This window comes from Talpa europaea, assembly GCF_964194135.1.
Source record: "Talpa europaea genome assembly, chromosome: 6".
In the NCBI taxonomy this organism is placed as follows: domain Eukaryota; kingdom Metazoa; phylum Chordata; class Mammalia; order Eulipotyphla; family Talpidae; genus Talpa; species Talpa europaea.
In genome coordinates, this window is record NC_140072.1 from 55694640 (window position 1) to 55718433 (window position 23794).

The window sequence follows — 23794 nt, forward strand, 5'->3', positions numbered from 1 at the left end:
TGACAAAAGAATAGGTAAAAAATCAAGGGAACAGATCAGAGAGCCCAGAAATAGACCCACAAAAATACAGTCATGTGCTATGTAATAGTGTTTTAGTCATTGAGAGATCATACCTATGGCAGAGGTCCTTATATATAATCTAGGTGTGTAGTAGGCTGTATCATCTATGTTTCTGTAATTATACTCTATGATGCTCATACACCCCCCCCCAAAAAAAATCACACATTTCTCAGAACTTATTCCCATTATTAAGCTATGCATTACTGTATGGTCAACTAGTTACCGATAATAGCAAAGTCAGATTAATGGAGAAAGGAAAATCTTTCAACAAATAGTCTTGAAATAACTGAACATCCATATAGTAAAAAGAAGCATAATTAATGCAGACACAGATCCTACACTTTTCATAAAAATTGATTTAGAACAGATCATGGATTAACATGTAAAACACAGAACTATAAAATTACTAGAAGGTAATATAAGGGGAAAATCTAAGTGAACTTGATTTTAGCAATGACTTTTTAGATACAGCACCAAAAAAACAGAATACTTTAAAGAAAAAATTAATTTGTACATCATTACAATGAAAAACCCTGCCGTAGAATCTGTTAGGATAATGCAAAGACAAACAATACACTGGAAGAAAATATTTCCAAGATGTATATCTGAGAAAGGATTTATATCCAAAATATGCAAAGAATGGATAAAACTCAACAATTGCAAAACAACCCAACTGAAAAATGAGTAAAAGATATGAACACATACTTCAATAAGGATTGGTAAGAGAACTGCAATTTAAAACAAGATACCACTACACAGCTATTACCATAGCTAAAAGCCAGAACACTGGAGCAAAAGTGAATCTCAATCATTGCTGCTGCTCATGCAAAATGGTACAGCCATTTTAGAAGATAGTTTCTCAGTTTCTTAAAAGTCTAAGTATAGATAGGCTTACATGTAATGTACCAAGCATGCTTGATGGCTTTACTTAAGGGAGTTAAGACTTAACCCACACAGTAACTTACACATGAATGTTTAGACGAATTTTATTCATAATTGCCAAAACTTGGAAGCTAGCAGGATGTTCTTTGTTAGCTGAATGGATAAATATTTCAGACAGTGAAATATCATTCAATGATGAAAATGAGAATTCTCAAGCCTTGGAAAGACTTGGAAGAACCTTACATGTAAATTGCTAGATAAAGGAACTATGTGAAAAGACTACAAATGATGTGATCCCAAGTATATGACATTCTGAAAAAGGCCAAGTTATGGAGAATGTAAACAGATGAATGATTGCCAGAATTTGGGGGCTGAATGTGGGAAAGAAGAATACATAGATTTTTAAGGTAGTGAGACTATTCTATATGATTCTGTAATGGCAAATACATGACATTATGTGTGTGTCAGTATCCATGGAACTGTACAGCACAAAGTAAACCCTAATGCAAACTATGGTTTAGTTAATAATAAAATAACATTATTGGTTTATCAGTTGTAACAAGTATGTCACACTAATGCAAGATGTCTTAATAGGGGATATAGTGAGAGGGGGCAAAGAGGGAAACAGTACTAGCAAGGGCCCACTTTCTGCACAACTTTTACTTAAACCTAAATTTCAAACATGATGTTGATAAAAAGAAAACTCTTAGTAAAATGGAATCCAAAGACGTAAGTGCAGGAGTGTCTATTGAGAAATTGTTCCTGTAAGTACACATAGTTAATGCCTTTATTAAAGTATTTAAGTACATTAAAAAGGTGAAAATATAAAGGAGGGTATGAGAGAGACATTAGGAGTTAGAATTGATAATACACAATGACTGGTTATGAAGGAAAGAATAGAACCCAGTATGTTCTTAGGTTTTTGCATTGAACTGAACTGAACAGGTGGAGTGAGGATTATGATTAGTCTAGTCCTGGACTTAGGCAGTGAAGGCAGTTTCTCCATTTGGTGAAGCAAAATAATAGGTTGTCTTTCAGACACAAAAATAGAAAAAACTCCAAAGTGCTTCTGAAAAAAGAAAAATTAATGAAGTCTGTGCTATTACTTAATATTCCTACCTCTGTTACTTTGTGGATATATGTGAGATATCGCCAAGCATAAAATTTTGACTTGCTCATACTGGAATCCTGAATGATTTTTGTGGTTTCTTGTTTTACAGGATGCCAGACATGCAGCTGAAGAGGAGATTTATACCAACTTAAACCAGAAGATTGATCAGTTTCTACAGCTAGCTGACTATGACTGGATGACAGGAGATTTGGGCAACAAAGCTAGTGATTACCTAGTAGACCTCATTGCCTTTCTACGGAGCACCTTTGCTGTATTCACACACCTTCCTGTAAGTGATGTTATTATTACTTGCTCATCATATAGAAAAAAATGTTCCCCTAAAATCTAGTTTGATGATAGACACTTTTTGTTTCTGCTTTAACTAGATAGGAAGCTAGTTATAAAATATAATAGCTCACACTGTAATCATCATCTCTTAACAAAATTTAAAGGCCTCTTCCATTATTTTTTCATTGATGACATTTTTATTTTGAAAATGGTCCTTTATAACTTGTCTACTTATATTCCTCCTAACTTCAAATACATAGTGAATGCCTTCGTAGAAATAGGAGGAAAACTTAGGTGTTAGATATTCTCTTGGTTTTAGAATTTCCATTCAATTTTTTATAACCCCAAATATAATGTGTCTGTTTTTCTGCTTATTTTCTTGAGCATATTAATCTGTAATTTTAAAGTCATTATTTACTGATACCAGTGCGTACTTCACACCTGTATTGGCAGATTTGATCCTGATATTTTTTTCCTTGGTGTTATCTGTTACATGATACAGTCTCTTTCTACTACTGTTTGATTGATGTTAAACACTGTGTTTAAAATGTGTAGAAATTCAGGTTATGTCTTCTACCAAAATTAGTTAACCTTTTCCTTACTAAGTAGGTAGAAGGGCTGGTGAATTTTGATTTGAACTCCATCACTGTAATCCAATCATGAACAGATCTGAGTCAAGCTTGGGCTGCAGTTGTAGTGTACAGTTGGTATGCCCTGGGTGCTAGGATGTGGTTATTTAGAGTTTTTAATTATATCCTGGCATGCCATTGTCTCTTTAACACCAAAAAGATGATGGAAATTTCCAGTTTTCATAGAAATCTTATCTCTTCAGCTTCATGCCTTCAATTTTAGAATTTTGCAAATATGTTGTGAAGGACAGTACTTAGATCATCATTTGTCACCAAGAAAAAAGTGGTTGGAGATTGTCGATGTCAATTTATCACTTCCTCAAATCTTTCAACTCCTGTGAGATTCTCATGGATTCTCTTACTAGTGAGTTGTTTCCTCTGAACTGCTGTGAGAATGAAGGAAATCTCTCTTGGCTTTTCAGGGGTTTTGGCTGAGACCCTTATTTGCCTCAGCCTCAACTGTGTAGCTTTAGAATTTGGAAATTGTCTTAAGGAGAAAACTGACACTCAAATCTATAATTTTGGCACTTAAACCCCATGGAAACTACAAAAAAAAAAAAAAAAAACAAACACTATTTTTTTTACCCCACCCTAGTAGCTACTTTCTGCCTCAGGCAAACCTAGATGTTCAGTCTGTTCCTATGTCTGGGTTTGGTTAATATCCCCAGAGATAGCTCAGCTCCTTGGCTCACCTTTAAAAGGTCTGCCCTCTCTGAAGTTTTATTCCCTTTAGTGTTCATTGCTTTAGTTGATTTCTTCACAGCCTTCTGGTGTCTTTTAATGTATGTTTTCTCTAGGCTTTTTACAGTTTTTCCTAGTTCTTAGTGGGAGGATTGGCATGCAGAAAATTAGTTCATTTACTTTAGCTTCATACCAGAACAATATGAAAGTAACACAAAAAAGAAAACTACAAACTAATCTCACAGTTATGCATAAAAAATAAGACAAATAAAATTTTAGCAAGTCAATTACAAAATATTTAAGACAGTAACTTAACATTATTATGTAGGTTTTATTTTAAGAAATGCAAGGATGATTTGGTAATTAAAAATATATTAATATAATTTATTGCATTGCTAGGTGAAGGAGATAAAGTATATGATCATCCTTATATATTCTTGAGAGACATTGTATAACATCTAACCTGTGTCCTTGATTAAAAAATTACTATAATGCAAGCAATATAGTATTTCAATGACATGATGAAGAACATCTATATAAAATTGAGCAGCAACCATAGATTTAATAGTGAACACTAAAAACAATTAACATTAACATCAGAAGTACAGTGAAGCTGCTTCTCACTATTGCTTTAGAAGTTCTATCAAATGAGTTAAGAAAAAGAATTAAATTATAAATATTGTAATAAACTATGCATATTATCATCATTCATAGCTGTTATTGCATAATGGATGGCCTAAGAAAATAAATAAACATTTAGGAGCAGTAAAATTTTGTTGGTTAGAGAGTCTACTTAGGAAACAAATCAACTTCTCTTATGATAGCTATGTTTTATCGAAAATATATTGCCATAAAATGCTCTGTTCATTATAGGACATAAGATATAAGATTTATATGGATTTATTAAATAAGTAATATGTAGGATCAATGTCAAAAACATGTCTCAGTGTAATTTAAGAGACTTCGTTATGCACATATATATACAATCTTCTAGAATGGGAATATTTTACATTGTAGAGAGTTTTTCAAAATTAATATAGTCACAATGAATATCAATTAAGTAATTCTTTCATCAAGTGAATAATTCTAAAATTTATTTGTAAACAAAAATTGACATTTAGAAATAGTACTGTGAATTAAACTTTTGTTCGTCTAATTCAAAGTATATGCTTTGTCCATCTGTAAAGTTGTGACCTTTCATACAGGGCTGCAGATAAGTTACAGAATTGTTTATTTTGAGCTGCTATTGCTACCTAAGTGTTGCAACCTCTCACTGTGAATTTAGTCGATCCTACCACTCAGAACCACTTTACCACTTACTATTTATTGTAGAGTTCAGTTTCACAGCCCTAGAAATCCTCAGTATTTCTTCTACAAATGTTATATTTCTGTCTTGTCTAAGAGAGTTCTCTTTCCGAAGCCACACTTTCTAAAGTAGTTGTATCTACCAACTTCTATGTTCTTTAGAATCAAGCTAGTATGATTTATAAAACTACCCCTTCTTCTGGTTGTCCACAGACAGCAAAATAGATCACCCAGGATTTGAGTTTATATCTCCTATTCCTGCTAGATAACTTCTTTATGGAACCCAGTATTAGTAAACTGTATGAGCAAAACAGCTCTAAGATTTGCTCTTGTGCATTATTAGCAAAAGATGAGAGAGAAGGGAACATTTTCTGGAAAAGAACCAAAATAATTTGTCTTTTAATTAATATTTTTTTATGTTTGAAATTCTCTCCCAAGAGTGAGTCTCTTTCAAATAGGGATTAAATTATAGGAAATATATATATATATACATATATATATATATATATATATATATGGAAAGATCTGTAAAGAAAAAGGCATCTCTGCTGTCTTGTTCTCTTACATTTTGAAATTTCCAGGTCTATGGCCATACCACCATGAATGTGCCTGATCTCGTCTGAAATTTCCATTTTTTCTTTGTTCTCAGGGATGTCCTGTCACCACATCAGCAACATAGCCAAAGGGATAAGTGAGCCTTTTGGAAAGAGAAAGAGGGAGAGAGAGGGAGAGCATGAGCATGTCCTAGATTACACTCCATTAGACAATTAATCATTGCAGGGGAGAATATTGATATTTGCAACTATTTTCCCCTTGAAATGTTGGTGACTAAAGTGCTATGCCTATTTTTATGAGGCATCCAGAAATGATTTAATAATAAGGCTTTCCACAGAGATCTAAAATGTTGCTATGTTTTTTGAGTTAACAGATGAGGTAAGTCCACAGCATTTTTTTCAGGCTCCAGTTGTATAATTTACAGTTGCATGCACAGCTTCCTATTTTGCATGCTCCACATAAGAGCATACTTTTGCAAATTTATACTTGTTATCCTGATAATTATCTTTCAGAAATGTTTTAGAGAGAGGAAATGCTGTCTCAAGTAGCAGACCTAGAGGAGGGAATCCTGAATTTGTATGCTCTGTCTGCTGTTAATGTTAATTTATATGACTTGGGGCAAAATCTCTCCTTGTTTGCCTTAGCTCCTTTGTCTAAAAATACAGTGATAGCTATCCTGGGCTTACCCTTCCTGAAAAGTTAGTTGATGGGCTTTCTTTAAGGGAAAGTTATTTTCTACATACAAGTTCCTACAATTCTTCCTACATAAAGCTCTTTTTAAAGCTGACATTCTTTTATCATTCCATTTAATCCTGTGAACTGCTGTCATCATAGACTAACCAAAAGATTCTGCTTTTGTAGAAACTGTCAGTGCCTCGCATTAAGCACAAAATCTCTGTGACCACCAAGACTTTCCATAATGTGACCCCAACTTTTTGTCTTTATCTTCCACTCTGAATTTTCTATATGCCCAGGATAATCCTCCCAAGTACCTTCCAGCTTCCAGATGTTTTATTTGTGTTAAGTGTAATCCCAATTAATGAAGAGTCAAAATCCCTCAGTCAGAACTATAGTTACTACATTTTAGTAATAAGAACATGAACTCAGGGAAGTTATGTACTTGAAAGGTACAGAAAATTGGTGGCGGGCCATTTAATGAAATTAATGTGACTTGAATGCTTTTCCATTATACCATCCCATTATACCTTTTCCATTATACCATCCTACCTCCTAGAAATTTCAAGGCTATAGGAGTGTGACATCTGTGAGTAGAGACTCTGTTTTAGTCATATTTATCTCTATGTGCAGTACAGCACCTTACATGAAACGGTACACAAGAGAGTTTAGAGAGTTAACTTGTTTTGAATAAGTGAATTCATACTGTCACAGGGCAGGGAGAGGGGCAGCCCAAACCCCACATACCTGCCTATTCTAAATGGGTTCTGCCATCTGCCGCATCAACACAAAACATGAGACTTTAATGGAAAGGAACTTTAATACAACTAGGAAACAATACAGGAAAGGCAAAGAATCTAGTTTCTAAATCAAGCACCCAAAGTTACCCATCCCCTCGTGGGTAAAACTCCATCCAAATGGGATTGGCCCAGAGCAAGGCCCCAAAGCCTGCCACAAGTCTAAAGCATCTTCCAGTGGGGAACCACAGAAAAGGGTCAGAAACAACCAGACAAGCCCGTAAGGAAAAGAGCAAAATCAAAATCAAGATAAAAGCTGCCATTGTCACCTCCCCACGGGTCTTACCCACATCTGTGTCACCCCGTCCATGACCAAAAGACAAGCACAGTTTCTTCACGTGTCTCTAGGCCCCATGCGCCTCCTCCAGGTCTTCTTCTGGCTCTCCATCCTGCTTTCTTCCTTCCTCAGTCTCCTCTGCAGCTTCTTCTCTCCCTGCTCAGCTCCACCATCCCTTGGGTGGGGCAGGGAACCTGGAACCGCCCCCTTTCCTGGGGACCACCCTGTTACAATACTAGGGGATTAAAAGTCATTTTGGATCATGTATTCCATCAAAAGCAATAACTTATTTATTAAGAAGAAAAGTCATAAACATTCTAAAAAAAGGACCAAATGTTTGGGTAACAATTTTAAATTGACCTTTCAACTTCCATATATTCTGAAGTTTCCCAAAATAACAAAAATCATTGTTTTTCAAGTGACAGAATTTTAATTATAAAATTACCTTGGCTTGGTGTATCACTTTATAATAGTCACTTCTTTTCTATATTGTCATTATTTCATTTGACTTTTTAGATAACCATCATGAAATATATTGACAGATATTATTTCCCCCCCTCCCTTGACAGATATAGAAGCTGAGGCCTCGAATGGTCTTGCCCAAGTTCAGAAAATATTTAAGTAGAGGGGGTAAATTCTCTGAGTCATGCTTTTTCTACTCTGTAAAACTGTCTCTTAATATTTAATAATAGCTACTATCTTTAGAATACATGCCGTGGATCAAGTACTAGGTTAAGCATGTTTATGTGAATTTCTTGCATGGCATAAATGAGACTATATATGTATGTCACGTATATTCAGAGATAGATGTTTCTCTGTGTGTGTATATATTGTCACATATGTCTATGTATGCATTTACTTACATATATTTTCACTTATTCCTTACAATAAGTTTGCAAAAAAGTCTCATTTTACTGAAAAAAGTAAAGCATAGAGAGGTTTACCAAATGTGTAAAAACTACTCATTTAGACAAAATGGATCTGAGGTGTGAACTGCTTCCCATTAGGTTATACTATTATATCTTTAAGCTATGCATGAGGTGCTCTTAGCTATGTGTCATTCATTTAAATGCCATTTCCTCTATAAGTCTTACTCAGTATTTCTTTGTTAGTGTACTATTAAATTTTAGTCATGTGACCAGAACAACACTCAGTAGGAAGGTAAATCGTGGTAATGTGCCTGTAAAATGGAAACTTTGGGAATGAGAAAGAAACCAGTGAGAGTACCCTATTGCTAACCCAACCTACTTCCTTTATGTGATACTTCATATGGATTTTCTTATCTAGTGCTAGTAATGAGCCTCAAAATCAGTCAAATCTGTGGTTTTCTTTGAAACGAAATGAGGAAGTTTCAGGTATCCTCAGTGAATAGAGGCATCAGAACCTTCAGGATATATCAACCAAATATATTTACTGTAATTCCTCTATATAAAACTTTGACTTTAGTCAAGTTTATTTACTTATTGTTCCCAAACATAGTATAGTTAATTCTGGCTGTAGACTTTTGTTCATGGTTTTCTTTCTCCTTTTAACTCTCTTTTAAAATCTCCCTTGCCCTTAAAATACAGTTTTCTCCTACAGTCTTTCAGGACTAGATTCCTTCTTCCCCAGGAGTCATATTCCAAGGGTTTGATTTTCCTGTGACCTGCTACGTGTTTTTATTAGCTTCATTTTCTGTTTGAAACTTCAGCTATATTGTTTTAAATTATTAACTTTTCTTTTTATCCCCTTTATCATAAATCAAGTTCCAAGTTTTTTGAAGGAAAATATGTTAGACTTATAACATGTCCAACACCGAGTAGGTGTGCGGAAATGTCAACATGATTCAGGACTTGTCTAACAGGCATCATGTGTGGAACAGTAATGTCCAACTTAGATAACTGCCACCACATGACATCTATCTCATAACAGTTCTTTTTTTTTTAATTTATTTTACTTACAATTCCATTTTATTGATAAGAAAGTTGGGAAATTACTAAAAAGGTACTTACGATCCTAAGGAAGAAAATACTGCTTCCAGGGAATAGTGCAGATAGGTCATTTAAACTATGTTTGTACTTCCTTGCAATGGAAAATTTAAGCTTGCTGATTGGTACCATGATACTCCAGCTTATCTATTGCATATATGTGGAGTGAGGAGTTCATGGTCACGTGAACAGGAATCTGTCCATGTCACTGTGCTGCTCTGATTTCATGGTGGTTTATAGCCACAGTTTTAATATGGCTTAGTAAGGTTGTAGGTGAAGATCCAAGATCTTAAGGAAAAAAACACCTTCTTAAATGGTTACAGTCAAATACACACACACACACACAGAGAGCAAAAAAATAAATAAATAAAAGTTTTATGTCTTGAAACGATTCCCTGAATGCATCGTGTTATATTTTTCAAAGTCTTTCCCAAAGAACATCTTGTTATTTTTTTTTTTATGTAGGATGATTTGATTCCCTTTATATTATTCTGGAGAATGAAAGATTTACTATCTTTAACTGTTGAAATCTGGAGACTTTTGTCAACACTTAGTGACTGTCACTAAGCAAGGAATTTTTATGTTGTGTTTGCATATGTGTTTCATTTAGGTGAACTGAGTTTTTGTTTTTATTTTGTTATTGTTTATTTTATTTGTCTTGTTATTATCTTGTTGACTACATTTCTGCTGTAAAATCCACACAGTGCTCTCTGTAACTCATTGTTTTAGTTGAGGCCCTTGTAAAAATGTGTTTTTTAAGTATCCCATCCTTTAGGGGGAAAAAACACCACCTTCATGTGCTCTTTGTTAATGAGAGAATAATAAACATATAGAAAAGTGAATAAATTTTCCCACACTAGATATACCAGTGTGATTACACCAAGATTAAGAAACAGAGCATTACCCATTTCCTAGAAGACCCTTCTAGCCTTTCCTTCTCATTTCTTTACCCTTCTCCCTAGGGCTCAAAATCACATCAGTGAGAGTCATCCATTGCTTAGAAGTATTTTGATTATTCCATTTTTATATGATATTGGATATTTGAGTGTTTCCAGTTTTTAGTTACTAGAGATAGCATTGCTTTCAAACTTATTGTGTATGTATTCAGGTGAACATATTACTTTTGAGTACCTATTTGTGTGGAATTGTTGTGTTATAAGGTATGAAAATATTGAGCATCCTGCAAACAATTGTCCGAAGGGTTATACTAAACTATATATTTTTACCCATTGTGTGTGAGAGTTCTGGTCACTTCATGTCATGGCTGAAATTTGGGTTTATCTGTCCTGGTCATTAAATCCTTCCATTGGCTATATATTGGTATTACATCGATGATTTGATTTCCTTTTTTTCTGAGAACTGATGAAACTTAGCAACATTTTATATGCTTATTGACAATTTGAATATACCCCTTTGTGAGTATCTGTTCTAGTGTCTTACCCATTTTTTTTCAAGAAAACCCACTGTAGTATGTACACATGTTGATTTTTAAGTCATGCTATGGCAACCAGTGACTTCGTTCATCTTTGTTTTGCAAATATTAATACAAGTAAAATGTCATCAGGGCAATGTCAACATACTGAAAAAGGAAAATTAATATCTTACTGTTGGGATAAAAACTATTTTGACCTCGTGAATTCTTTTAGTGGGTCTGAAGGAGCTCCAGTGCAAATAACACTTTGAGAACTGCTTTTTGGTGATGAGTCCTTTACAAGATGTATGTGTTGTAAATATTTTCTCCTAGTTTGTGGCTTGTCCTTTCACTCTCTGAATCTTAATGGGGCTTTGATGATCTGAATTACCCTTTGAGAAATATACATTTATTTTCTAATATAATTTTCAAAATTAACTGTTTTTTTCTTCCCTAAGAAATTGAAGTATCACTTACAGCTCACATTATTCTTTTCCTGCTCCGCTTCTCTTTGCTTCACCATGATTCCCAGTCTTCCCGTTTTCTTCACTAGTGAATGAGGCTGTCAGTCCTGTAGTATTGAGTGCGTGATCTCTACAGGTCTGCATTCTTTAATTATATGTATTCAGTGTACTTTATGATCCAAACATTGTAGGTAACTTGAACTTTCATGCTATGAACTGCTATGTCAGAGAGGAAAAGGGAAAGATTATACAATTAAATTTCAAATATTTACCTGAACTTAGCTTCCTCCAGATCACAGATGTTTTTTCATTAATGGTTGTAGATCTCCAAAAGCTTTATTTCAGGAAGTGAATGTTCATTTCGATTGTCCTAAAACCACAAAACTTTAAATAATAGCAGTTCCTAACACATAGTAAGCATTTAATGAATGTTAGCAATAATATTTGTAGTGGATGATATTAAATGTTATATAATGATGTATTAATTATTGTTATTAAAACTTAAAAATCATTATATAATATATGCAAGAGGCATTCATTATTTTGAGATTATTGAAGGAATGGTGTGGCTATGCTGCCTTGTAGGAAGTAAAGGAAATATATGTCAGTTCCTGAGGGGACATAATTGTGATCTTTCTTTAGGATTTTCCTTTCCTTTACCAGTGGTCCATGGGGATCCTTCCAGTGTTTTTTGTTTTTCTCTTTACCTTCCTGGTGGAACCTGACTCCCCAGTGTAGGGCAGGGACTGAGTCTAATGAGCCTAAGCTTCATAGCATGTCAAGTTTCAATGGTAATGCTTAAAGCTCCAGTCCTACTTCAGTTCTGATGTTAGCTCATGGCCCAGTCTACTGGAAATGATTTGGCTACGATGACCCCTAACCACACTTATCGTGTGCTGTTGAGGGAATATTTCTAGGCCAGTACAATTGTCTTGCTGATGCTCACTGTAGAAAACCACAAGGAGGGCCTTCCCTGGTGGCTCAGGCTGTCCGCAGCCTCTGCAGTGCCGGTTTGATCCTGGCCCGCTGGCGAGGGTCCCACATGGTGAGCAGAACTCTCCTGTCATGCTTGCTGCTCCCCTCAGCAGTGTATTTCATCATCGCCAGTCTGCCTGTTCTGTTCCCTGCTCTGTCTCTGGTGAATCCTCTTACCCTCCCACGATTAATGACTTTGATTTAAGATTGTTTAGATTTTTTGGAAAGATTTATTTTTAATTGTACATACAAGAACTGGGGTGTAGGCCTGGGGCCCAGGTGTTGAGAGGATTCACCAGAGACAGAGTGGGGATCACAAGTGGATCTAGAACCACAATGACTAAACTACCAGACCACATTTATTTATGGATAACTCAAAATATTTAATTGTCTCATGACTCACCTTGACTCTCTGTTGCTCTGAGTTAACATGTAACCCCTCTCACGATTTCATTCCTTTTCTTTTTTTAATATGCAAAAGGCATGTGATTAACTTTTAATGTGTCTATATCTTCTCAAGTAGGTGATCCCAGCCTTGCAGAGCCCTCTGGTAAACTTGCTAGGCTCTCTCTGAATTCATGGAACTTGAACAGGTATTTGGCTTAAGTGTTTCTTGTCCAAATGCCTGGAAGACACTGTGAAAAAAGCGATCTTATCCAAATACCAGAGTTTAAGGTCTTTTTCTTTTTCCCCTTTCCTTTAGATCTTTTGCAATCCACTTTACCCTCTCTACATTATCAGAATGTGTGAACACTAAAGAGCCTGCCACAGTTTTCTGTAGTGTTGATTTTGTCTAATTATCATTTCTTCTGAAAGATAGTCCTTCAAATAGTTATAGGAAAAAAAAAACTATAACAGATTGCTATATTCCTGATTCTTCCCATTAATTTGTTGCCTTTTACTTAGAGTAAAATTTGAATATCCGATGTTCTTCTGTTCCTTATTCTAGAAGTAGGAAAACCAAAGGCTGGAAAGAGTGGTTGTATGGAAGATAGACTAGTCCTGTTTTGAAAAGCTCTAACAAGTAGAAGTTAGAGAGAATTAAACTAAATAGAGTATGAACTAGTTAATTCATGGTCTGTATTGGAACAATGGATAGATAGATAACTTTCTATGGGATGGCGTAAAGGCAATCCATGCAGAATACAGAGTGTTAGACTAGAACTTCCTACACTGAGCCTCCTGTGCTTCCACCTCTGTGTGCTGAACCCATACATGAGGAGTAACTTAGTGTCTAACTTGACACAATGCTTTTCTAATGTTTAGAAGTCCCCCTATCCAGTAACTGTGAAAGTGTATTTGAAATTATACTAATAGTGACAATAATTTTAGATCAACATCTGATTTTGAATTTTCACTTTCTATTTCTTGGATTACTCTTATGTTATTAAATACTTACGTTTAGTCCAACCTAGTCATAGAACTTCATTGGGAGCAGTGTCTTCTAAAACTTCACTACACCTATTCTCCCCATATCACAGTGGCAAATGAAAGATAATGCTCTAAGACAAATTAGAAGGTGAAATGAGGAACATAAAAACCAAAGGTATGATTGATAATTTACGGCGCCAATGTTAATACTTCCAAAATCTTCACACTATGAGCTCGTTTATTTTCCTTATAAGCGTAGTATATGTGAAAGAATAGACTTACAGTTATGTGCTTTTCTCTTAATTCACTGTATGGCACTGCTGAATTTCATATCACTCTTTTTAACTTGTGAATAGATGAAAAGTTGCTGATGATCTGCCGTTTCTCCTCAAAGCCCTTAGCCTTCTTCTAGATGCTACCATGACAATTAGAGTATCCTGTCCAAAACTGGGTAGATCTTATACTGAAGTGAATGCATTTGTGGTCAGCCTCTTGTCCAGATGTTCTAAGATAGCACTGTACTCATTATTTATAAAGACAATTTGGGCAGTTGACATTTGAATGTATTGATTTAATCGGATGTTCCAAACCCAGGTGAAATCGTTTTTATAGCATAATATGTAGTCATTTTTGCTAATTTTATGTCCTATTTTCATGTTTTATATAACATATTATTTAGTTGTTTAGATAGTATGTTTAACATTTAGTTAATTTATTCTGTGTTCCCACAATAAAATTGTTTTATTAATTGAGAGATGATAATAGATATCTAAAGTTTTCTCACACATGTTGTTTAAAGTATACCTCAAATGAGGATGAATGAAATAAACAAATTTTGAAAACATATTATTTACCTCTCTGTGAGCTATTGCTTATATCATCATAATTTGATTTTGGGCATAATCACCTAATTACATAATTTGAGTAGCCGTTCAGTAAATTAATAGAAAACATAGATTAAAATTTTGAATATCCAACAAGTTGATATCATATAATCTGGTAAAAGAGAAAGGAAAAGATAACCTTAACTATTCATTAGGTATTGCAAATACAGCAAAATAATCTTTGCTAATACAGCAACCTCTCTATTTTTATATGGCTATATTTAGCCTGATGTCCAACATGTCTGACACCACACAGATTAGAAAAAATGAATTCCAATGGAATTAGGTTAGTTATTCAAGCTTACTATAATTACTAATAGCAAAACCAAAAGAACAAAGTAAAATTCAGGTCTCCTAGGTCTCCTTATTCCTAATCTAACACTCATACCGTATTGTGTCTAAGTTTCCTTTCAGCTATTATATGTGTGAACATATCACACATTTGTGCATGTATGCATAAGTATGTATGTGTGCATATATTTTTATGTGTGTATATTATAGATGATAGATAGATAGATAGATAGATAGATAGATAGATAGATAGATAGATAGATAACAGAGTCTAAGTAAAAGGAAAATAACTGATTGGGTAATCCTTTTGCAATAAGCATTCAGTGTGATCTGGACATGGTCACTTCAAAACCATTTAACCTCTGTTTCCTCATATAAATATAGTAATTATGTTCAGCAGTCATTAAAAGATAGGATCGGTGTCCTATGAGTGATATAGATAAAGCACAATAAAAGTCCAAGAAGAAGTATTGTGAGTGAGGAAGTTTGGGAATGATTTTATAAAGAAAATGCTACCTGCAGTGGTTTTGAAGAGTATTTAGGAAAAGGTCCTGTAAGACAGAAGTAGCCCTAAAAAGAGGGTAATAAGTGCTGAAATCTTGGGATGTGCATGGGAAATAATGAATAGTTTAATTTTTCTGAATTTAGGATATATGAAGAAAAACAATAGGGAATACAAATTGAAAAAGGCAATTTTTGGGCCCAAAATGTGGAAGATCCCAGCTAGTAAGTGAAAGTAAAATCACTGGTAGGTTTTAAACAAGGAAATATTAAAATCATAGCTTATTTCTGGAAAATTAATTTGACAGCAGGAAATTGGATTGGAGATGAAACAAATTAGAGAAAAACTAAATAGGAGTTGGTTGCAGAAATTCCTCCTAAAACCTATAATTCAGATTAAAGAATATTTGAATAGAGAAAGAGTAAGAATTGCCAAGAAAAATATTATGGTGGTTTAATCAATATAAATGGATAATGATTGGATGTACACAACAAGGGAAGAATTATAGATGACTGAAATCATGAGCCAGGAGTTGGAAGGGCAATATAATCAATAAAATAGATAACCTGAAAAAAAAAAAAAAGCAATTTTAGAAAGAGGTGGTGGATGAATTTAGACATTTGGACATGCCTGTTAGGTCACTTAATATGTATCATTCTTAGGATTGCAGTGTTATGCCTCCCACATTGTGTAACATATTTGGAGCAGAGCGACTTAAATGGCTCCTTTTACTTTTGAGATTTTTAATCTTTCAACTCTGAACGATTTCAACTCCGAAAGGTTAATGGAGAGGTTATTTGCCTTGTACTTAATGCATGTTTCTGATATTGAGATTTCTTTAATGAGTTAACTCTGTGGGATGTGTGTATGTTCCATATTTTGTATGTTGTTAATGGTAGGTTATAGAAGAAGAAGCACTATCCTTTATCATTATGATTCGTTTATTTATTTATTTAATTGTTTATTTTGTATTTTTACTACCAAATGTGAGTTAGGATTTCAGATCAGAGTAGCACTCATTTTTTTTTTTTAAGAACTATGTTAAATGCATGCAATTGTAAAATCAGAAAGGGTTAAGTAAAAATATAACCTTTATATTTCTGTGCCTGTGATTAAAACCTTTTGAGGTTGTATATACTAGCTGTTTGAAGTTACTTTACAAATATTGTTTAAGAACCTTCTTCTATTGGTATTATTTGACTCCTTTTGAAGCAAGGAAATTGAAGCACAGAGACATTAAATAAGTTACCCCACAAGTAAGTGGCAGAGGTAGAATTTTTGCTGCCTCTAATGACTGAATAAAAGTATCATCAAGTTTTTACAGAACCCACATAGTGTTTCTTAATAGCTGATGTTTTAGACAATATGGTGGAAGTTAAATAAAATTAGGCTTTATAGGTGTGTCAAAAGAAAATTCTGGCCCATTGTTCAGTATTTGCTTATCTTGCTCTAAACATCCATGTAGCAAGCCTCTAAACTGGGATCTGAAATGTTAATGAAAAGAGTGTGCATTAAATGTCAGTTTAAGGTGATTTTCTGAAGATAAGGAAAAAGCATATACACTGAAAAAGCATATACATTGAAAAAGCATATACACTGAAAAAGCATATATACGTATCTTAAAATAGAAACTGGGAGCTCAGGGCTCAACTTTCAGAATCACCATACTTTTCTCTCTAGATCAAGTTTTAATATATCTTCATAGCCTAATGCCTTAGATAATTTGGCAATAATTGAATTCTAGTTCAATTACATTTACTTTATATTATTCAATTGATTTTATTATTAAATGTATAACTTTAGAATAATATGACCTATTAGAATTTGAGGTTCACTGCTTTCAATTACTTCAACAAATATTTATTGAGCATCTGTTAAGTGCTTAGTGATGGTAAAATCTCTCCCCTGAGGAAGAAGATAGTATAATGATTTGGAGCATTGCTGATACATTTGATATCTAACTATCCTAAAGATACACTTCAGGAATAAGTCAGTACTGAAATAAGCTGATATCAGTAAATAAAGAGACTTACTCCAGGTTTATTTCTTTACCTCACAAAAGATTTAACTAAAAGCACCACCCTGATCCTGTTTCTTTCCTTATAGCCACATAATAGCAAATCTTTAATCTATTGCCCAGTATTGGTAGAGATAATATGCAGCACAATTTGAATGAATAAGTTAGTTGTCAAAATAAATAAATGTTTAAAAATCATTGTGAAGTTGTTGGTCCATCATAGTTAAGGCTAAGATGTTAATTCTGGAAAAGTATGTGCAAAGTGGGATTTTCACACTAGGTCAAAGTACTTCAACAGCTTACAAATGATCTGTGGTCCTTCTAATACTCTAGGAAATTAAATTAAGCGGGCTGAACTGGCTGATCATTTTGATCTCTGTTATGATTTATGATAACAACATTCAATATCTGAGAAGATAGATTTAGTATCCCCATTTTACAGTGGAAGAATCTAAGATTAAGTACTAGAATCTAAGATTCTAGTTAAGTACCTTGTCCACATTTCCGTAGCCATGGATTGATTGGCTCCAAAATTGACCTCAAATCTGTGGCTCTAAAGTTTGTTCTCTAGACTGAGCAGTAGCAGGATAAGCATTGTTGGCAGTTCAGTTTCTTTGAATAGTTTAACTAAAATAGAAAAATTCATAATTTTTCTGCCTTTTAATTTCCCTTTAATCGAGTTTGTTTTCTTTCAGTGGACCTTGGTTGCTAGTAATATGTCTTCAATGAATTACAAACTTTTATTTTCCCTCTAATATGACTTTTCAGGTGCTAAAGAACTTGTAGAGGTTCTGTTTTCATTTACATCTTGTTTTCCCTTTAAAATTTATCATAAAGAATCTTTAAGACTTGTAGGGAGAAATATTTATTCTACCTATTTACCTGTAAGCTAACAGCAACTTTATAGATGAGCAGATGCTGACTACATCAGCAGTTGATTTTTGCCTTCTTAGGAAACTCTGCTGGTTATAAGATGAAGAAATATAATCTTCTTAGTTATGTCATGTATCTTTAGTTATGTGTGTGTATTTTTAAAGCAGTCATGTTATAACATCCATACTCCATATTAATTTTCTCCTTTCAAATTGTTTTCTTGGAAAGCTTTATAATTTCCCTAAACGAATTCATTTAGTGCCCTTTGTAAATCATATTAGTTTGCAATTATTACCCTAGAGCATGTTATTCAATTTAATTATATCTGCATCCAAGAAATATTTGTTAAATATGCACAGAATGCAAGGTACCATGCTTAAGCAACCTCCATCTTGTCCTCAATCTTGGCTCCAAGGCAAGACTTCTCAAGTTTGGCACTATTGACATTGTGGGCTGAATACTTTTTTTGGGGGGCTGTCCTGTATACTGAAGGATGTATAGCAGCTCCCTGGCCTCTACCCACTAGATGTGAATAATAGACCCTACCCAAAATTTGAGAACCAAAGTTATTTCCAAACATTGCTAAATGTACCCAGAAAGCAAAAGCTTTACTTTACTAGTGAGACTTGCTTTTTAATGTATGAATTACATACATTACCCGTTTGGGGTAAGGGCAGAAATAGTTCATTGAGGACAATTGAGTATTCATTGCACAAAAGTGCCAGAATATTTCCAGGTATCAAATTTAAACATTAGGATATATGATTCCCATGATGATCTTCAGAGAAGTTATTGGATTATTTTCAGTGTCAATGGAAACAAACCAAAACTAAAGGCAACTTTTTATTTTGTTTGCTTACCTTTTTTTTTTTTTTTTAAATAGAGGCATGTTTTTATTTATTTATTTATTTGTTTGTTCATTTGTTTTTGTTTATACATGCACTGGGTACAGTCAGAAGCGCGGGAGGGTGAGAGAATTCACCAGAACCAGAGCCAGGAGCAGAGCAGGCAGAAGGACCGAAGCACACTGCTGAGGGGAGCAGCGGGCGGCAGGAGAGGTCTGCGCGCCATGTGGGACCCTCCTCTGGTGGCCGGGGAGCAGCCGGGAATCGAACCAGCGCTGCAGAGGCTGCGGGCAGCTTCGCAACCCAGCGCTCAACCGCTGTGCCACCGGGGAGGCCCTGCTTACCTTTTTAAGGAACTAAAGAAATGATTTTAGAAAACTCCAAGTTCAACATAAAAATTAAAATATCATGTCAGCAAATTACAAAGTTTTACTTGATATCCTTAAATTTGGTTTCACCAACTTTTATTTAAAATGCATAAAAATTAAAATTTGAGAGTGCACTAAAAATTGATTGATTAAGCTGACTATTCACTGTTTTCCCTGAAACACTCTCTGTAGTGGACATAAAAACCCAAAACAGAGACATGAGCTTCAGCAACAAATGAAACTGTAGGAGTGACTTTAGCTCCAATCCACTATGGCAAAGACTGTTTTCTGTATTTTAACAAAATCTGAACAAAACCAAAGCTAGATTTTAAGGCTATTATCTATATTCCAAATTTCAACTAGGTTCTAGGTTTGCAAAGTAAGTGAGAAAATTCAGAAAGAACTATAACACTTATGTTGGAGCAAGGAGCATGAGGGATATGGTGGGCAATACCAAGGTGGGATTAATTTTTATACATAAGAGCCCAGAATTACAGAGGAGATGGGACTTGGAGTCACATTATACTTTATTTTTTTCAAACTGACTTACTACTGGAGAAATATCCTTCCATTTGTGCTCCTGGCTCTGAACTAGACAATGGCTAAAATTTAGGAGAACTACTCCATGGAACTTGACATTGATTCAGAAAAAAAGGAGTCATCCAATTTGATATGGAAGTGTTTGCAGTTTAGATCTCAACTCAATTTGCAGTTTTGATCTCAACTAGAGTTACTCTTCTCCACCAACTTCTCCCCCCTTTCCAGAGCATCTGAAGGCATGAACATTTTATAGCCAATTTCTAGCTTTCAGTCCATATTTTATAGTATGTTTTAAGAAGTGACTGAAAAGCAGAAGGAACCTAGCACACTAATGATTGTAAATAACCAGATAGTCAAATAACCTCTCTTCTGAGATAAATGACAAGCACAACTTAAGACCTGAATGTGGATGCTACCAAAGTCAATTAAGGGAACACAAAAGGCAAATGAAGAATATATTTTAATGAAAGAATGTCTTCAGAAAACTGAAGAACACTTTATGAAAAATAATTCTCAACACTGTTAAGGAGATAAAAGTAACCTTAGACTCTATGATAAGAGATCAAAGATGAAATTTAAGAGATTAAGATCTAGATAAGAGGATACCAATGTAAGATTAAAAGAGAGCTGGCAGAGAGGAATGAGTAAAACTATCAAAATAATTAAAACCACATTAGATGCAGGGAAATGTAGAGTGGTTAACACAGCAGATGGACATAATGCCTTAAAGGAAATACTTGAGAAAACTCACACAAATTACAGGACAAAGAGAGATTAACAACTACAAGTGGAAATGTTATTGACACAAAAGGGAAAAAATCTTTCCTGAAATAAAGACCTCTCAGGAAAAGGTAATAAAAACCTAGATTTCACCTGGTGACTTTAATGTGTTTATTTTTTTTAAATCCCATATTTTTAAATTCCAAATATTTTTAGAGTAAGAAAAAAGTAATGTACAAAGTTTTTAAAACATAGGTTGGTCTTATACGATAGACACAGAAGTCGGTAATGGAATGGGATATTGTCAAAATAAACATACAGGAAAAATACCTAAAATAATATGACATTTACTTTGGGGTTGGGCAGAAGGTAGTTTCCTTGACAAAACTTTCAATGAAATTATCACCTGTGATAAATGGAAATCAGAAAATGTAGCAGATGAGTATGTGACAGTGGGCAAAGAATTTGGGAAACAAAATATAACCATTCTTTGTTTGCTAGTGACTTTTTTAAAAATTACAAAATAGAGGTAAGCTCAGGAAATAATTAAGCTATTTGTAAGCAGAGTAGAAAGTGCATAGGATAAATGATTTTCAGGCTTTTCTGCTTTCCCACCATTAGGATTCCCCTGCCTGATGGGGCACCTGCATTTGTTACACTGATATAAGTTGTGATGTTTACTTCTGTGGGGCAAGGGCAGCAGTACTGACATATTGGTCAAGAGAAGCAGAGGCAAGAGGGAGAACAGGAAAGAGAAGGGGAGAAAGACCGCGGAAAGCGACAGAGAGCACAGCAGAGTGAGGATTTGTCAGCCAGCCTCCTAGCCCCCTGGCACCCCTGCCTGCCATGTACCTCGTTGCTGCACTACATGTAAAAGCTCAATAAAAGCCTGAGAAAGCCACCAGGTCTCCAGGACTCTCCTTTGCCTGCTCTGCTCTGCTCAAATCATAGAAAACCTGCTCTGTGCCCTTCCTGGGTGGATCTAGAAATTCCAGAATTAAAAGCCAAAATATATAACTATTTCTCATTTTCAACTAATAAAAGTTATCACTAAAATATTACTTGGATAGAAACCCATCATATGTGTCCTATCTAATGACTACATCAGTTAGAGTCAGTACAGTTTTATTTAAACTGTCACAGTTGATTAAAATGAATATTCAGTGAATCCTTTCATTTGGATAAATGGCTCAGGAGGAAAAAGACTGAAGAGTGTGGATCTCCCACAGAAACTTACTCCCCTCATGGAACATGTAGTTAAGTCTAGAGTAAGAAGCGTATCTCAGAAAGATATGTAGGTATGGCTACTGGTGTAATGAGACAACTATAATTAAATAAAAAAAAATAACTAAATTTTTGAGAGAGTTACACCACCAAATGAGGTTATAGGTTTGACTAAAAGAGACTGTGATCATAAAGTGTGTGCCCCCTACTTTCTATGAGCCTAAGGAAGCTTCTCATTCATCAAGGTAGTAGTTTTGGGACATATTCTGTGACACCCTTATATAGATCCAGGGAGGATCAAGGAAAATCAGTGATCTCTTAAAGGACAGAGCTAGCAGCCTCAGAAAACAGTGAATTGAGAGAACAGAACCAGGACACAATGAAGGAATGTTCCCTATTCCCGGGACAAGCAGCCTTTACAACTTCTGCCCAGCAGAATTTCAGAATTCACATGAATAAGCCACTACTGTGTTTCCCACTCTTCCCCTTTCCAAGTTGGAGATTTATTTCAGTTGTATTATTCCTGTTCTACAATTATTAGTTGAATGTTTAAGGGGTGGCTAACTTGTCTTTTTAGTTTATTGGTGTCCAGAGTAAAAGTGCCAAATAAAATCCATCTGGATTTTATTTATTTTTTGTTAATTAAATTTTTTCGTACATTTTGTAGTCCCCATAGTTCTCTCGATGTCCTATCACCTGTGTACCATCACCATATTCCCTTGTGTTCATTCCTCCCCCTTTTTGCCCCCCACCTTGCATCCTCCGCTGCTAAACAGAGTCTGTCACAAGATCCTGGACTTCACGAGTCTATTGCCATGATTGGTAGAACTTTGGGATTATTCCCCATGGGGACCAGGGTGTGTGTATTTTGTGTGCAGAAGGAAAAAGCAAATATTTGTGACCACTGGCATATTGTGGTATTATTATTTTCTCTTTATTTGCTGCCTCTCCCTATGAGTGAATTATAATTCTCCACCCAATGACATCAAGCTTGGCTGTGTGACTTCCTTGTCCAGTGAAAAGTGAACAGAAGAGATGGATGTCCAAGCGGAATCATTAGCAAAGCATAGTATTTTTCTGCTGTCGCTGTCTTTCCTCTGCTATGAAGATAACATGTCCCAGAAAGAGGTCGATTTTGCATTCTGACCCCCAGCTGAAACATAGCATGAGTAAGAAATAAATCTTTGTATTTATAGGCCATAATGGTTTGGGTTAGTGAAGCATAACCTACTGTAAGTCATCTGACAAACTAATGCTGATCAAAGGTTTTGTATTCACCTGTAGGATCCCAAACATGATAAACCTCCAAAATCACCTAGAAATCACTTTTTCTCTGCACTTTACTAATGAAAGATATAGAGTTAAAACTATTGTTGCTATTTGGTTCTGTTCCATATATATTATTGCCATACCTCACAGTTCTAAGATCCTACTTGCTTTGTCATAAGGTCAGAAATTTCACTGTTGCTGCCTGTCCTTCCACACCAGTGAAGTGAAGCAGTGTCTGCAGCAGTTTTATTCAACTGCCCTTTACATCGATTAATTGTGGTTACTGTATTCTGAATTTATCACACTTGGGATGCTGAGACAGTGAGTTATAATAAATGCCTGTGATTGTATACAGTAAACACACACACACACACACGACAAACACACAGAAGGGCTTCCCAACATTTCAAATTATTGTCAGTACATTTGTAAAGTTTTCAGGAAACTTTTCATACTTTAGTTATTGTTTCATTTTTACCTAAGAAGACCTTGCTTCTTTCCCACTATCTTTAAAAAAAAAAAAAAAAACAAAACTACAACCTTAATGATTTGGCCACTAATCATAATATTCACTGGAGAAAACCAGTCTCCAATTTTTTTTCCTTTGTGTAGCCTTGTTCTTTGATTTGTAAGCGTTTAGAACTCATTACCTAAGCTCGGGAGATTGGGGCAAAAGCTGCAGTTAGGATATTTGACTTCTTTAATTTACCTGAATATAGAGCAACCTTGAGGTTTATTAAAATCTTTTCTGATTTGAAAATGAGAAATACCTGTGTTTTATGAATCCTCCAAGGTTGCTATAGTAATTAACTA

The 23794-nt window shown here is 34.8% G+C and overlaps 1 protein-coding gene across 2 annotated transcripts in view; it reads left to right on the top strand.

Moving 5' to 3' along the window:
* EXOC6B (exocyst complex component 6B) overlaps nt 1-23794 on the top strand; it is a gene marked incomplete at both ends in the record, with an annotated part of 577226 nt that overhangs the window by 346582 nt on the left and 206850 nt on the right. For both annotated transcript variants that reach the window (XM_084235083.1, XM_084235084.1), the window contains one exon: nt 2163-2342. In XM_084235083.1, the coding sequence (XP_084091209.1) occupies nt 2163-2342 (180 nt within the window). The remainder of the gene's footprint in view (nt 1-2162; nt 2343-23794) is intronic.